This window comes from Octopus sinensis, linkage group LG2 (assembly GCF_006345805.1).
Source record: "Octopus sinensis linkage group LG2, ASM634580v1, whole genome shotgun sequence".
Lineage (NCBI taxonomy): Eukaryota > Metazoa > Mollusca > Cephalopoda > Octopoda > Octopodidae > Octopus > Octopus sinensis.
This window is the reverse complement of record NC_042998.1, coordinates 189390800-189408827: the sequence shown is the minus strand read 5'-3', so window position 1 is coordinate 189408827 and position 18028 is coordinate 189390800. Positions and strand designations below refer to the sequence as shown.

The following is an 18028-nucleotide window of genomic DNA, read 5'->3' as shown; positions in this document are numbered from 1 at the left end:
GACAAACGGATTAAGTCGATTATATCGACCCCAGTGCACAACTGGTACTTATTTAATTGACCCCAAAAGGATGAAAGGCAAAGTTGACCTCGGCGGAATTCGACTTTGCCTTTCATTCTAAGTATTCCGCCCAGCGTGCTAACGTTTCTGCCAGCTCACTGCCTTCTAAAATATTCTTTTCTATTCTAGGCACAAGGCCTGAAATTTTTGGGGAGGGATTGGATTATTAATATTTATAAATCAATGACTCATCTTTCATCCTTGTAATCTCTCATACTGACACTGTTTAGATAAGTATTTTTATAGTCACTTGTCTTACTTTAGTCTCTCACCTATTCATTTATTTTGTAGCTCTCTGGGCTTAGAAGTAATTCCACGTGTACGATTTTTGGAAAAAGAAGAGAAACAACGCTTGAAAAAGGAAGCTGATAATTCTGTGAAGAAAGCTGCTTCCAAAGGTGAGGAGAGTGATGACATGCAGTCTACTGAATCAGATGAATCTGACTCTGAAAGTGAGGAAGAAAAGCACGAAAAACAGGCCAAACCTCAGCCGAAACATCACATATCAACCAGAAGTGGTTCAAGTAGTGATTCTGAGAATGAAGCATCTGGGTCTAGTGATGAAGGCGATTCTGACTGTGATAAGGAGAAATTTTCTGTACAGTTTGGTTGTGGTGATGATGATGATGATGACCTTCTGACCTTTAAACGAAGAATTCCTGCTGAGCCAGTTGAAGATGTAACCAAGGAGGTAGAGGTATTTATTTATCCATTCTTCTAATTTCGATAATAAAAGGCTTTTTGCCATGAGCTGTTTACTCTCTCTTTTACTCTTTCACTTGTTTCAGTCATTTGACTGCGGCCATGCTGGAGCACCACCTTTAATTGAGCAACTCGACCCCGGGACTTATTCTTTGTAAGCCCAGTACTTATTCTATCGGTCTCTTTTGCCGAACTGCTAAGTGACGGGGACATAAACACACCAGCATCGGTTGTCAAGCAATGCTAGGGGGACAAACACAGACACACAAGCACACACGCACATATATATATATATACATATATACGACAGGCTTCTTTCAGTTTCCGTCTACCAAATCCACTCACAGGCTTTGGTCGGCCCGAGGCTATAGTAGAAGACACTTGCCCAAGGTGCCACGCCGTGGGACTGAACCCGGAACCATGTGGTTGGTAAGCAAGCTACTTACCACACAGCCACTCCTGCACCTATATTTCTAAACAATCAGCTTGTAAGGTCATATCTGTAAATCATCAACATAAAGCATGTTTTCATTCAATTCATATATTTTAATTTTATCACAATATTTTCTCTCTCTCCTTCAATCTATCTTAAATATAATTACACTTCAAACATTTTGTATATTCCTTGTTGCCTGTCATCTTTTGCTACTTTATTGTTAATGTTTTAACCCTTTAGTATTTAAACCAGCCATATCCGGCCAAAATAACTAATCAGTTTTATGTTCAAACTGACCAGATCCAGGCTCTCACACCTACCCTACAATGTTATTCTATATTAAGTAATTACACCATTAAGATCTTGAAGATATGAGATAATGCATGATTAATTCAAATCAATGTGAATCAATAGGCATTATGTTTGATTGAATAATCTGAATACTAAAGGGTTAACAACAGTCTTCTAAACAGAAATAACAGACTCCATGCAAGCACACCATACAATCTTAATAAAATACTCATCAACTAATGTAGTCTGGAGTACACAATACCTGAAATAAGATGTAACAGTCAAAGCAGGAATGCCTTTGATCATAGATCTTTTCAATTAGGATTGGTCTGAGGTTAATGACCATTCTGGTATTACTGGATGTGAAGACTCTAACTACAATCATTATCATATTCACCTACGACCCGTTCTTAATTGTTATTGATTACTGAAGTCAATTCACCTCTCTCATATTCACTTTATATGATGCCAGTTTAATTCATAACATTTCTCCAGTTTTGCAGATCAGATATTAGAATGAATTATGTAAAATATTTTATCTCTTCTTTTTCAGGTTGACAACAGTAGTAAAACAGTTACCAAAAGCAAAAAGAAAACTTTGAGTAAAATTTCTATCGCAAAACGTGCTTTAAGGAAAAACATTGAATTAAACACAAAGATTAAGTTTGATGATGATGGAGAGGTTAGTATAAAGTTGAAGCCTTTGTTAATTATGTTTTACCTCTGAATAAATTTCAGTCCAAAGATAGATTGACTGTTAAAATATTTTCAAAAATCTGCAATAAATATATATTCATGTTTGTACACATATACATACCTGTATGCTTAAATATACAAATGCATACCATTGTAGTCAGTATCCATTTTTCTTTGGCAATATATATTACACAGATGTATACTACAGCATTTTTCGACATCTCACTCTTGCATCATCTCCTCCATTGTCCTCTTCTGCCACCACACGACACCTCTTACATTTATCATATGTTCATACTAATGCAGATATCATCATCATCATTTAACGTCTGCTTTCCATGCTAGCATGGGTTGGACGATTTGACTGAGGTCTGGCGAACCAAACTCCAATCTGATCTGGCAGAATTTCTACAGCTGGATGCCCTTCCTAATGCCAACCACTCTGAGAGTGTAGTGGGTGCTTTTACGTGTCACCGGCATGAGGGCCAGTTTGGTGGTACTGGCAATGGCCACACCCAAATGGTGCTTTTTATGTACCACCTGCACAGGAGCCAGTCCTGCAGCACTGGTGATGACCTCGCTCGAATGTTTCACATGCCACCAGCACAAGAGCTAGTAAAGTGATGCGGTAACAATCATGCTCGAATGGTGTGTTTAACATGCCATCGGCACGAAGGCCAGCTTGTTGCTCTGGCAACAATCTAATGCAGATATCTCTTCTACATATATCAACAAACACCCTCATATTCAAATACTTTCCTAATTTACTTGTACTCAGTACCTTATGGTTATACTTTATACCCAATCGACAAAACTAAGCTCCTTTTCTCTAGTTATTGAAGATCTTCAATTTCTCTGCACCATGAAGTATCAACCTTGTAACACAAACCTTGTTTCGTATTCTCTTCACAGAGAGAATCACTATCATCAACAATAATAATAAGCTTCTTCATTTCATGTGATACCTTTGATGTTATACCATCATTAGCTTAACCTCAACAGCCAATTTGTCTTTTTGAGGTCCAAATACATTTTTTTTGTGTATCGTCAGTTAATGATTTTTCTACCTATTTCCAATCCTGCATATTAAATATAACTATTTCTCCTTACATTTCGATTTTACAACTTCCTGTCACTAACTAATATTTTAATTGTTTCTATGTTCCCCTTCTGGTTCATTGATTTGTCTCCACTCTTCCACCATATTTCAAATTTACATCGATAGTAATGAAGATCCCTACTGATAATACAGTAGATGTCCTACCAGAATAGTGGCTAATGAAAAGGCGGCGAGCTGGCAGAAACGTTAGCATGTCGGGCGAAATGCTTAGCGGTATTTCGTCTGCTTCTACGTTCTGAGTTCAAATTCCGCCGAGGTTGACTTTGCCTTTCATCCTTACGGGGTCGATTAAATAAGTACCAGTTATGCACTGGGGTCGATATAATCGACCTGATCCGTTTACCTGTCCTTGTTTGTCCCCTCTGTGTATAGCCCCTTGTGGGTAGTAAAGAAATAAGAATAGTGGTTAATGTTAGCAAGAAATAAGGGTGTCCGAATGAAAGTGGGTTATCATATTTGTGTAGGAATAAATGGTATTAGAGAGGATATTAATGGGGAAAAAAAGTATAAAAGATCTTCAAAATCTTTAGGGAACAACTGAGTTGGTGGAGAGTAAGGTTAATAATGATACCAAAAAAGTTATGAGAAAATCACCAGCAACATTTATCTGTTTCTCCATAGTTTAGACATGCCTAATGTATATTCTTCTCTGTCTCTTATTTCTTTTTATGAGGAATAACAGCTTAAGCTATGATTTTATCACTTCATATTTTCTTTGTTTTTCCTTTATCAGGTGACCTTCATTAACCGTACATTACACTTATTGTCCATTCACATTACATCTCCACACTAACATATTTGTCTCTCCTGCAGACATTGACTGCAGATTTTAGTATTCAGTGACTCTCTCAGTTCTATATGTAATACCTATGTCTCACCAGAGTGAACATTGCATTTCTTACTGCTTCATTCAAGCTGCCTTTAAAATAAAGAAAGAACTGGCTTCCATCCCAGTGGCACATAAAAGGCACCATTCGGGTGTGATCATTGCCAGCTTCGCCTTACTGGCACTTGTGCCCCGTGCAAGTAGGGTGCTAAGAGCACCATCCGAACGTGATCATTGCCAGAGCGGCTAACTAGCTTCTGTGCCGGTGGCATGTAGGAGGCACCATTGGAGCGGGATCATTACCAGCATCGCCTTACTGGCACCTGTGCCATTCGCATGTGTAAAAGATTCGAGCAAGGTCGTTGCCAGTACCACCTGACTGGCCTCGTGCCTGTGGCACGTAAAAGCACCCACTACACTCTCGGAGTGGTTGGCGTTAGGAAGGGCATCCAGCTGCAGAAACTCTGCCAGATCAAGACTGGAGCCTGGTGCAGCCATCAGGTTCGCCAGCCCACAGTCAAACCATCCAACCCATGGAAAGCAGACGTTAAATGATGATGAAACTCTTTGTTGCCAGCACAAACAAATGTGTATTATATGTTATATGTATCACTGTAGTGCTGCCGTTAATTTTAATTGGTTTACACCTCTTCACCAAAAATGTTCATAATTTTGTTATCAAAGTTAGCAGTCATTATCATATATGTTTTTACTATATCACCATAAAAAATCCAACTATTAGTCATCATCTGAAGTTCATTTTACCCTAATGGCATGGGTTGAACAGGTTTGTCAAACAGTATCCCCCTGTATCGATCAAAATCAATGGAAATTGTAGTTGTGATACCAGTGCCGGTTGCGCGTAAGAGAACCGTCCGAACGTGGCTGTTGCCAGCGCCGCCCCGACTGGCCACCGTGCCGGTGGCACGTAAAAACACCATCCAATCATGGCCGTTGCCAGCCTCTTCTGGCACGTAAAAAGCACCCACTACACTCACGGAGTGGTTGGCATTAGGAAGGGCATCCAGCTGTAGAAACACTGCCACATCAGACTGGGCCTGGTGCAGCCTTCTGGCTTCCCAGACCCCATTTGAACCGTCCAACCCATGCTAGCATGGAAAGCAGACGTTAAATGATGATCATTATCATCATCATCATCATCATCATCTCTGTGGGATCCAACATTCTCAAATTTGACTTCACCCTCACTACTATAAATAATTATTTATATGCTTAAATATTTATTTCCGTGTGTTCCCTGTTGTATATATAAAGGAAAGCTCCATTTGTTTGTTCTGTTCATGTAATTTCAGGTTGTTAAAGATATGTATAAACATGCCCAAACTTCAAGTAGAGAAACCAGTCAGTCAGATGTTTGTGGAATAAATATTGAAGAAGCCAAAATGTACATGAAGGCCGAAGATATAGTGGATAAGCAAATTTACCATGACAAAGTAAATGCAAAACACAAAGTAAGTAACAGACATCGTCATCATTTAACATGTCCTCTATGCTGTTGTAAAGGGAACTGGTTGCTTCTTTACACTTTTGGGGTGCAACTTGGGTGCAACACAATTTCCTTTCTTTTTGTTTCTAGAAACTACCAGTCAGGAACGAAACGCAAGTTTAAAAATATATACAATTCTTTATTCTCTTATTCAACAATGAAACACGATGGTATACTGGTATCCACCTAGTTCAACACAGCAAGGCTGAATTCTAATGTTTGTAAGCTTCTTACAACAATTCAGCAGCAATAGAACAGGTTAAATCCTAAGCGTCTGGGAGAGGAGAATAGGCTGATCACACGTTTAAAATACATCCTTTCTCTTCTATGTCTCAAGTCCCCGACGCTATTAAGGAACGCGATAGAATTTGTTCTTCAGTCTCTAGCGCATGTGCATGAGGGAACTTCTTTATGCCTTTCCAGAAGGTTCCAACCCCGCACACGCACACTGAAGAAGGACGTTGCGCACACTGGAATATGACGTCACTACACTGTCATGGGTTGAACAATATTTTCTAAATATTCTTTCAATTTGCAAGAAGTTGTTTTTATATCAAGTCTTGTTGATTAGTATTTTTTTCTCCTTTTTTACAAGTTAGTGATGAGTAGGTAGAGCAGTGGCCATAACCTTTAAACTCTTCCCCAAGTTGAAAAATTGATGTATTGATGATGTCCAGCCTGAATATCTGCAAATCAATATTGGCAAGAAAAATAGGATCTTTTCGGTTTGAACGGCAGTTTTTTTTCTAGCGGTGTCATATATAATTGTCACCCATAATTACGACCCTAGTATCGATCTATTGCATTTCAATCTGTTTTAGGGTTAGGGTGGGGAGGGGTATCTTTTTTTCTTCACAAATGTAAATAAACCCAAACTGTTTCTTAAACGAGGGACATATTCATACGGCACAGAATGTTTTTTTTACCTCAATAAATGTCATTGATTGGTTGAAATTGCAGAAATTGAAGAAAAAAAACAACAAATATCTTACAAACTATAGAATTTTCTCAATAAAGCCAAGAGAAAAAGATGTTTTATAAACACATTCTACCAGTATACGAAGTTTAAAAGTGTTTAGTTACGTGGAAATTATTTTAACCGAAAAGATCCGAAAAATATGTATTTGGAAGGAACTAGTGTGGGTATCTGGTTTAAATACAAGCAACAAATTATTCTCTGCTAAAGACACCCAAGGACCAAATGCTGTGTTCAGTCAGCTATATTTTATGAGCAGAATCTTTCTGATTTAATCTTTTGCATATGAATTTTTGGAATAAATTGTTTGTTTTTACCAATTATTATTGACTTCAAGGAAAAGGAAGCACATAATAGCCATTTGTAGGTTCTCTTGGATTGGTGATATCAATGTGGTTGATGTTCAGCTAGAATGTCTGCATATTGATTAAAAGGGAGAAGGGAGAAAATTCCATTAAGTTAAAGTCCTGGAGAGAAAGAATTGAGCAAAATATTTTGTGCCAGGTCTGATGGGGTGATGCACAGTTAGTATCACAAGAGAAGAGACTGGGGCATTATGTGGGATTTTTTTTTTCAGAACTTGTACACAGTTTACTAGTCTGGAGAAGCAGGAGCCATCATCGTTGTTGTTGTTATTGTTAAGACAAGGGCGGATATAGAGTATCAGAATTTTTTTTTTTTTGCTCCAGGCTGACCCTGTTCCAGCATCCCTATGATCAATAACATTCCAGCTTTGACCATTTCATCATTTTTTTTCAACCACAGTATATCTAGGACTACATTACCCAATATATACCCCTTTTTGTTTTTAGGGTTGTAGGTATGATTTTCGGATGTTTGGCTACTATTTTTAGCGGTTTAAATGACCACATATAATTGGCTTCCATGTTAGCTCATATACTAGGAGCTTTAGGGTGTTATCTAAGGAATATTTATCATTCAGTCAAATGGCCTGTTTTTGAATTAGATGCCGTCTGAAATGTTTGTGTATGTTGTAGATGTACCATCCTATACTTATGAGTAATACTTTGTGGGTACACTTAACTGTGGAGTTAAATAATAATGAACTTATTGTATACAGTGTGCAGGTGAACTGGTGCTGTACTACTGGCCACATGACCGTGAGCTCTATAGTGTTGCCTCTTTAAATTAAGGTACATAACTCTTTGTACCCCAATCTGACCTGACTGCAGATTTTATTCTTATTCCACAGTTAATCTGTCAATAACTATTGCTCTGGTCCTGCAATGGTAGAATTTAGAATACTAGACAAAATGCCTCCTGTAAGGACTGGTATCAAGTTGGTTTACTATACTCCTTCCCTAAAGTTTTAATCTTGTGCCTTTTCGTGGCAAATAGAAGGAATCATCATCATCATCATTATTATTAAGAGAGCAAGCTGGCAGAATCATTAGTGAGTTAGACAAAATGCTTAGCAGCATTTGTAAATTCAAATTCCATCAAGGTCGGCTTTGCCTCTCATCCTTTCAAAATTCATCATCATCATCATCATTTAGCATCTAACCCATGCCATGCTGACATGGGTTAGGTGGTTTGACTGGGACTAGTAAGTCAGAGAGCTGCACCAAGCTCCACTGTGTTTTGGCTTGGTTTCTACTGTTAGATGTCCTTCCTAATGCCAACCACTCCATAGAATGTAGTGGGTGCCTTTTACATGTCACCAGCACTGGCCACAACTACAATTTTACTTGGCTTGACCTGTCTTCTCAAGCACAACAAATCACCAAAGGTCTCAGTCACTTGTTATCACCTCCACTAGATTCAACATCCGAAAATCATACTTGACCACCTCATCCCATGTCCTGAGTGTACCTTTTCCACAGGTTATCTCCACAGAGAACGGCACTTTGTTACACAGCTATTCTTGTCCATCTGCATCACATGACCAAACCTGCACAATCTTCTCTCTTGCACACTACACCTGATGCTTCTTATACCCAATTTTTCTCTCAGGATGCTTACAATCTGTCATATATGTACACTACTTACTTACTTGAGACAGCATTCACCCGGGGTGGGTTGAGCTGGCTTAATTCATCCTCAGTGCTGCATCTCTCACAAACGACGACCAGACCTGGCGATTTGAGGCTAACAACTGTGTGATCTCCAACCACTCCTTATTCCAGTGGCGAACACCGTAGATATGGGGGCCTAGGTTGGGTTCCAGATCAGCCAGGTTTTTCGTTGTCCACCTTCAAATATTCCTCATGCATAAAAAAATATATGTACACTGACATTGATAAAATAAAGTATCAGTGAAGTAATGAAGTCAATGATATTGGCTAAACCCCCTCCTCCAAAATTGCTGGCTTATGTCAAAACTTGAAACCATTATTATTAAATAGTTTCTTGTAGTTTGTTAAATCCTAGACATTTATTTTTTCATCAATGCAATAATAACCACAAATAATGGCACGTAAAAAGCACCCACTACACTCTTGGAGTGGTTGGCATTAGGAAGGGCATCCAGCTGTAGAAACTCTGCCAGATCAAGACTGGAGCCTGGTGCAGCCATCAGGTTCACCAGCCCACAGTCAAAACTGTCCAACCTATGCTAGCATGGAAAACGGACGTTAAATGATGATGATGATGAATAACCACTAATTTCTGTTTTTATACCAAATATATTCTCTTAAAAATCCTTTTAACTCTTTCTAGTTTAGGGCTCAGAATAGTATTTTTTTTAAATGCATGATTTTCAGGTTTTATCTCTTTTCACTTCACTTTCCTCATAAATATATATCTTTTAATACCTGTTTTAATTTTCATTTTACTTTGTGTCTTTTAGGAAATCCGATTTAAAAGGAAAGAAATGCTGCGTGAGAAGAGAATGGTAACTCGTGATTTAACCATTTTGTTTTTGTTTTTTTTATTGCTCTTTGTTTTTGTTTTTAATCTATTTAATTTAGTTTTTAAATTTAATTTTCCCCTATATGTTTACCTAATTAATGGACTAGCAGGATCTGTATCTGCAATTAAGAATTACTCAAATTTTTTGTTATACAAGATGGTTATCAATTCAAGATATTGGAATGTAAAAATTATTATTTTTCAAACAATTAACTTCATCTTTAGAGGTGGAAATAGGTTTGATATTTACACCTACATTACATTCCTCTGTTTGGTCTCTGATCATCATACAGGCACAGGAGTGGCTGTGTGGTAAGTAGCTTGCTTACCAACCACATGGTTCCGGGTTCAGTCCCATTGCATGGCACCTTGGGCAAGTGTCTTCTGCTATAGCCTCAGGCCGACAAAAGCCCTCTGAGTGGATTTGGTAGATGGAAACTGAAAGAAGCCCGTCGTATATATGTATGTATATATATATATGCATGCGTGTGTTTGTATGTCTGTGTTTGTCCCCCGCAACATTGCTTCACAACTGATGCTGGTGTGTTTACGTCCCCGTAACTTAGCGGTTCAGCTAAGTTACGAGACCAATAGAATAAGTCTTGGGGTCGATTTGCTCGACTAAAGGCAGTGCTCCAGCATGGCCGCAGTAAAATGACTGAAACAAAAGAGTAAAGAGAGAGTCTCACTCTGATTCACAATTAAGATTGGTATTATGAAGGGCATCTAACTATAAAATTAATAATCAAAATAAACCATACCCCAATGCAATCATGGAAAAATTTAATGTAAAAATTATTATGATTTTTCAGACTATTAACTACATCTTTAGAGATCAAGATAGGTTTGATATTTACGTCTACATTACATTCCTCTGTTTGGTCTCTGATCATCATTAAATGTTCTTTTTCTGGATGTATACATACTGTTAACATAGATTTAAACCTTTAGTGTTTAAACTGGCCAAATCCGGCCCAATATATTCTACATATTCTATATTCAAACTGGACATATCTAGCCTCTCCACTCCTAACCTACATTGACATTCTAAAAATAAACATTCACATCATTGAAACCTCAAAGCTATAAGATAATGCATGATTAATTCAAAACAATTTGAGTGAAAAAGTATTACATTTAACAGAATAATCTGAACACTAAAGGGTTAAACTAGGTGTCTTTTTCTTTGGTTTCTGAACTAAGGATAATCACTTGTTTCCACTAGGTTGTTGTTCAATTATTATATTATGTTATATTCATCTTTCAGTATCATATTCAGTCGATTTTAACTGAATATGATTGTGTTATATGAAAAAAAAATATAAACCTAAAAATGTAACACAATGGCCTGATGCATATACCATTAGGTAAAAATAGATATAAATAACTTATAAATGGAGTGTTAAATGAATGTGATCTACATTTCATTCTAGTAATATTATATACATCAACAAAAGGGGTCAACATTGCCTGTCATACTTTCAGGTCCAAAAATATAAGTATTAGTCAGTTTGTAGGATCAATATATGATTGACTGTACCTTCCCCTAAAATAGCTTTGTGCTTTAGAAATTAATATTATATTAGACATCAGTAAAAAGGTTTAACCATGTGATGTTATAACGTTTATAGACATTATATTTCTAAATGGTGTACTCCATAACAAGGTGGCAAGCTGGCAGAAACGTTAGCACGCCGGGCGAAATGCTTAGCAGTTTTTCGTCTGCCGCTACGTTCTGAGTTCAAATTCCGCCAAGGTCGACTTTGTCTTTCATCCTTTCGGAGTCGATAAATTAAGTACCAGTTATGCACTGGGGTCGATATAATCGACTTAATCCGTTTGTCTGACCTTGTTTGTCCTCTCTGTGTTTAGCCCCTTGTGGGTAGTAAAGAAATAGGTATTTATCCAATATATTTATCTCCATAACATATCAGATAATTAGATTAAACTTTCAACTTTTATTTCGTTCTGAATCTGACAGAGTTCTGAATTCTGTAAGACATAATTATTGCTTCAGAATCAAAGCTATTTCAAAGAATGGAAAATTCATAAATCAGTCAATTTCAAAATTAAGAAAATAATTTTCCCTATAAAATAATAGCCAGTAATAAAGATCTGTGTCTGAAGGAAAATGATTACACAGTATTAATTACAACTTTAATATAATTAGTACCATGAAAATTTGCCAGTAATTAAATTTTCTCTTTATTTAAGACTAAGATTTGATGTAAATTCTGTGTTTCTATAAGTGTGGGTATAGATGCAAACATATAGAAAAGAATTGAGAGTAGCCGTTTGAGAAATCAAACTGTCCTAGGACACATAGCTTCAGTTTCTACTGATTAATTCACTTTTGCATCTCTTTTGTAAATCAAGAAAAGATCTAGCAGAAAACTGGTAACATCTCTATATATATAAATGGCAAAATGTCTGTCTGTATGTGTGTGTGTCCTTTATACAAATCCACAATTTTTCAGTTAGAGGGCTCGCACTTTCTATGGTCGTTCAAAACCGTCCAAGGGTGGTCATGCACATCTTTACATTTCCCCAGTCACCCTGCAAAGCCATTAAAAAAATCAATTGAAGTGTCTTTTTTGTGAATTTTCTATTCAAATCCCAATCAAAATGCCCAAAACTTGATACGCCGATTGAATGCCAGCTAGCTGTATGTGATTGGTCGGAGATTTGGACAGTACTCGTGTGTATGTGCGCACGCATGCAGATGTATATGCATGCACTATCACTATGACCCGGTGTTGCCTGGTCATAGTGCTAGTAAGATGTTACTTTGTTTACAATATGTATGTATCTTATTTATTGGACTTACATTTATTACAAATTTTAAAACCAGTTTTTTAAAAAAGACTTATGATTTGTTAATTACTGGCATATAAGCATCAGATGTTTGAGGAATTCTTTTTTACTGCATGCACTGATTTCAATGTATTGCCCTGTTACATGCCTAGAACAAAGTGAGACCATAACATTTATTTAAAAAAATATTAGACCTCTAAATTACTATTCTCTAAATTTAATTTATATTTTTGCCTTGAATCTTATCAGAAGAATCAACGTTCAGTTGTTCTGCGGACTGGCAGTGATGAAGAATCTCAAGGTTATTCTGATTATGGTGAACCTGGAAATGACTATGATGAAAATTATTCTGAAGATGAAGTTTCTAATGAATCTGATGACAACAGTATTTGGTATGTAGCACTGCCTCTAATTCTCAATCATAAACCTGCTATGCAAGTCACTATTAAGTTAACTTATGCTATCATTAATGAATTATCTCCTGAAACCCATTTATTTAATTGTTTCAACAAATTTTATAGATTTTTATTATCTAATTAATCTGAAATTTTTTTTTCAATATGATGATTAATTTGCATAATATCCAAGCATCAGCAGATGCCAGATAAAAATCAAATGGAATTGTAGTTAAGACACCCATGCCGGTGACACGTAAATAGCACCGTCCAAACATGACAGATGCCAGCGCCGCCTGACTGGCGTCCGTGTTGGTGACACGTAAAAGCACCAACCGATCGTGGCCTTTTGCCAGCCTGCCGGTGGCACATAAAAAACACCCACTACACTCATGGAGTGGTTGGCGTTAGGAAGGGCATCCAGCTGTAGAAACACTGCCAAATCAGACTAGAGCGTGGTGCAGCCTCTATGGCTAGCATGGAAAACAGATGTTAACTGATGATGGTGATGATGAATTTCTCATGATCCCTGATTCTTAAAGAATCTCCATTACTCTACTGCAATCTCACTTTAGCCCTGTCTGACTTAAATTAGTGTTGCTTTAATATAGAAATGCTATTTTAACTTTACTTAGTCTTACAATAAATAAGACATGATTAGGAATCAAGTGGGGCTTTAGTTCTTTCTTATGCCTTTACAGTTCAGGTTCCAACTTGAATGAAACACTGTACATAGTGAAAAGGAAGTACATTTGATTATTTGCTTTAACTCATGCCATTTGTGCAATAGAAACATTGCATTTTTATTCTGAGAAAATTGAGTAGTCTGGAGGACTAGTGTTTAATTATTCATTAGATATCTTTGAATGATCATGGTTACTCAGGATGCTTGTTAAGACATTGATATTTTCTGTTTTTAGCTTTTTAAATGTTTTAATACTAAAGTTGTTGTTTTTTTTTTGCAGCTCTAGTCCTTCTCCTCCTTTGAAACGCAAACGAAAGAATACAGCACCTTCAAGAGACAGTGATAACTCTGAGAATTATGATCAAGATGGATTAAATATTGAAGACACAGAGGACCTTGTTCTGAAGCTAATGCATCAAAGTTAGCTGTTATAAGTAAATTCAGAATTAAAATATTATCTCTTATTGAACAGTTCAGACTTAATTCTGGGAAAATAAATATGGGTAGGGAGCTTAAATTAATACCAGGGATTTAAAAACTCCTATATGTTTTCCCCACTGTGAACTAAATCCTGAAAGATAATCATTATAAATAAGCCTGAACTGACACACACACACACACCCACACATACATATATTATGTATAGTATGTGTGTATGTATATGGCAAAATATCTGATCTGGAATCATGCTAAAATAAACATTGTATTTTCAGATATTTGGACTATCATTAAAATTGCTATTAATTATTTACTTCTTAGTCTTCATTGCAAGAAATCTAAGTATATTTCATCTCAAAGAAGCAAATCATTAGTTTGTTCTTACATTTACTAGCAGTATCACCTGGCGTTGCTCAGGATTGTTTCGACCCTTTAGAATTGAAATTTTTGAAAAGTAAAAATTTTGCATTATGTAGCTTGTTATTCTCTTTAAGTGAACATTTTTCTGGTTGAAATACACCAAAAAATGGCAACACAGTAGTAAAAAAATCGTAAAAAATAGGGATTTTCATAGAAAAAAAGCACCTTTTTGATGTAAATAATTTTTGGTATTAACATGGTCTGGTTTGAATTTTATCTTCTACGGAATGAAGAGCAAGCCTTCTTCTATCATACTCTCAATTTTGGTCAACTTGCGCTGCAGGGTCTCGGAGAAGATAGTGTTAGTTGAAGGCTACCAAACCTGCCATACACAAACAACTTCAGCTTTATATATAGAGATTTAATTAGTTGAGAAGCAGGGTCAGTACCTTTACATTGGTTGCCTCCCCATATTTGATTGGTGAGATCATTACTGTTAGTGTCCAATTTGCACTTCTATAGGCCAATACTTGGACAGGAATTTTAGGTTACTATTCCAGATGCAAATGATGTGTATATGAAAATTAACATCTTTACCTTTTTTTTTTTTCATGAAACTTTTTGAAAAGATAAATTAACTTCCCAATCTCAATTCTTCTTTATGAAGCAGTTTTTAAAACTGCTTCTTTTACCTTAATCCTTATATCATTGTTAGCGAATCTTTCATTTCCGAGTTTTGTCTGTCATTGCTGAAACATCTAAAACTGATGAAGAAAAAGAATTTGAGTTTAAATTTCTGTCCAGCACATAAATATGGGGATGTGCAAATTCACTTTGCAGTTGAGTGGTTAGTGTTTAGGAGAATGCCCTTTCTCCCACAATTCATACATAAATTCACCAAATACCAATGCTAGTTCTTTTTCCTTTATCTTTAAATTAAAAACTCCTGTTACATTCATCTGGATACGTTGCTTTGTTAATGAAGTGGTTATCTGAGACTGCTTCAGTTAATAGACTGATAAATATGGAAGGAAAGATTTCAGTTGTTCTAGAACAGGTGAGCTTCTTTGATTGAACAACTCATAAAATAATCTTTTCTACTAAAGGCACATGGCCTGAAATTAAGAGATGGGGGCTAGTCGATTATATCAACTCAGAAAGGGTAAAAGGCAAAGTCAACTTCAGCAGAATTTGAACTCAGAACATAGAGGAGTAAAATGCTGCTAAGCATTTTGCTCAGCATGCAAACGATTCTGCCAGCTTGGTGCCTTCAACTCATAAAAATAATAGAAACATAATATCCCCACTCACCCCACAAAATACAAGTGTTATCAAGAAATTCTTTATCAGTGTTTTTATTACATATGTTGGATAGTTCTAGAGTTTGGCAGATTTGCATTGTCTCATCCATGAAGTTACGTTACACGTTCCAAGATTTACGTTCACTTTCCCTATGTTTCCCTTTACCTTCCATTCACGGCATAAATCACTATACAACTTACAAACCTAACATACAATACATGATGGCTTCAATAAGAAAAAAGAACTTTCCACACATACTATTCTAATGTCAATAACAAAGTCATTGTCTTTATCATCATCATTTAACCCTTTAGTGATTGCATTATTCTGCCAAAATGAATGCTTTTTCATCCTCATTGTTTTGAACTAATCATGCATTATCTTGTAGTTATGAGAATTTGATGAGGTAGCTGTTAATTTTTAAAACGATATTGTAGGGTTGGTGTGAGAGACCAGATCTCACCAGTTTGAACATAAAACAGGCAGAATACTTCTGGCCGGATATGGCTGGTTTAAATGCTAAAGGGTTAACGTCTGTTGTCCATGCTGGCATGGGTTGGACAGTTTGACCAGGGCTGGCAAGTTGGAAGGGTGCACTAGACTCCATTCTGATTTGGCACGGTTTTCTATGGCTAGATGCCCTTCCTAACACCAACCACTCTGAATGTGAAATGGGTGTTTTTACATGCCACTGGCATGAGTGCCATTTGCATGATATGAATATCTGCCAGGACTGCAATTTTACTTGGCTTCACAGGTTTTCTTCTCAAGCACGAAATAATGCCAATGATCTCAATTATTCATCATTGCCTCCATGAGGCCCAACACTCAAAAGGAGCTTTTCACGTACCACCAGCATTAACCACTTTGCTTCCGTGAGGCCCAATGCTCGAAAGGTGCTTTTTACGTGCCCCCACTATCCATATATTCAACTGACAGCAGTTTAGACAGAAAGTTATCACCATAAATTTCACTGGTCTGAAAGGGTCTCTGAAGGCCATGAGCCCTTTCTCCAAACCACTAAACCTTTTTAACAGACCAATCTGATAACAAGCCTTCCTGAAACCGTCCATGGTTCTATGATACCAGTTTTCTCTTTTAAAGTAGTCTAAATGAAAATCTACCATAAAAATTTTATGCTATATTCCAAATAACAGCTTAAAAATGACAAAATTATTTTACTAACTACATTATTTTCAAAATTAACTGAAACAAAAGCAGCATATTTCAACGAAAATATAGTAACACATCACCACAGACTGCCTACACAATGAAATAAAAATGAAAGATTACTGGGACATAGGCGCAGGAGTGGCCAAGTCTACCTTGCCTGCTTATAGGACAGCCATCACCAGAATTTGAGGGTATGTACAAGGTGGTGCTGAAAAGTTCCTGGCTTTGGGTAACAGAAAATACAGGCAGATCAATTAATTTATTCAACATATTCCCCTCTCAGATTCACACACTTATTGCAGCAGTCCTTCAGTTTTGCTAAACCTTGTAAAAGAACTTGTAAAGCTGGGCCTCCAACCAGGCCTTTCGCAATACTCTTAAAGTCAGGAATTTTTTAGCACCCCCTCGTATAAATAATCATCATCATCATCATCATCATCGTTTAGCGTCCGCTTTCCATGCTAGCATGGGTTGGACGGTTCAACTGGGGTCTGGGAAGCCAGAAGGCTACACCAGGCCCAGTCTGATCTGGCAATGTTTCTACGGCTGGATGCCCTTCCTAACGCCAACCACTCCGTGAGTGTAGTGGGTGCTTTTTACGTGCCACTGGCACAGGTGCCAGACAAGGCTGGCAAACGGCCACAATCGGATGGTGCTTTTTACGTGCCACCAGCACGGGGGCCAGGCGAGGCTGGCAACGGCCACGAACGGATGGTGCTTTTTACGTGCCACCGGCACGAGGCCAGTTGGGGCGGCGCTGGCAACGGCCACATTCGGATGGTTCTCTTATGTGCCACCGGCACTGGTATCACAGCTGCAGAAAAAAATGTAACATATCTATACTATTGCACTGCACCCAAACAATTCATCACTATACGTTGCAGTGTGCAGTTTGACCCTCAGTGAAAAAACAGAAGTGAATCGTAATTTGGTCAACGACCTCCATGCTTTAGTTGTGGTTGATCAAGGCTGACCAGGGATTGCACAACTGCAACACAAATATTCTAAGTAGTTAAAGCTGCATTAGTATTCAGTACAGAAATTTGATCATTCATGAAGAAGAGATATAGACTAACCATCACATCATTTTGGTTATGAATGGGCACAGCTTATCATTCTCAATTTAATTATCCAATATATTTGTTTATTGCCCGCAAGGGGCTAAACATAGAGTGGACAGACAAAGGGATTAAGTCGATTATATCGACCCCAGTGTGTAACTGGTACTTAATTTATTGACCCCGAAAGAATGAAAGGCAAAGTCGACCTCGGCGGAATTTGAACTCAGAATGTAACGGCAGATGAAATACGGCTACGCATTTCGCCCGGCGTGCTAACGATTCTGCCAGCTCCAATAATGAATCCAAATATTCTTG

At 37.3% G+C, this 18028-nt stretch overlaps 1 protein-coding gene across 2 annotated transcripts in view; it reads left to right on the top strand.

Annotated features, from left to right (window-relative positions):
* The window catches only part of LOC115232445 (probable ATP-dependent RNA helicase DDX10), a 39454-nt gene extending 25328 nt beyond the window's left edge, over positions 1-14126 (top strand). The window contains exons 14-19 of one of the 2 annotated variants that reach the window (XM_029802323.2): positions 352-751; positions 2043-2171; positions 5445-5603; positions 9424-9468; positions 12549-12691; positions 13660-14126. In XM_029802323.2, the coding sequence (XP_029658183.1) occupies positions 352-751; positions 2043-2171; positions 5445-5603; positions 9424-9468; positions 12549-12691; positions 13660-13804 (1021 nt within the window). In that variant the 3' untranslated portion in view covers positions 13805-14126. Of the gene's footprint in view, positions 1-351; positions 758-2042; positions 2172-5444; positions 5604-9423; positions 9469-12548; positions 12692-13659 lie in introns of both variants that reach the window. The other variant, XM_029802322.2, reaches the window with a different exon arrangement.
* Positions 14127-18028: the final 3902 nt, after the last annotated feature.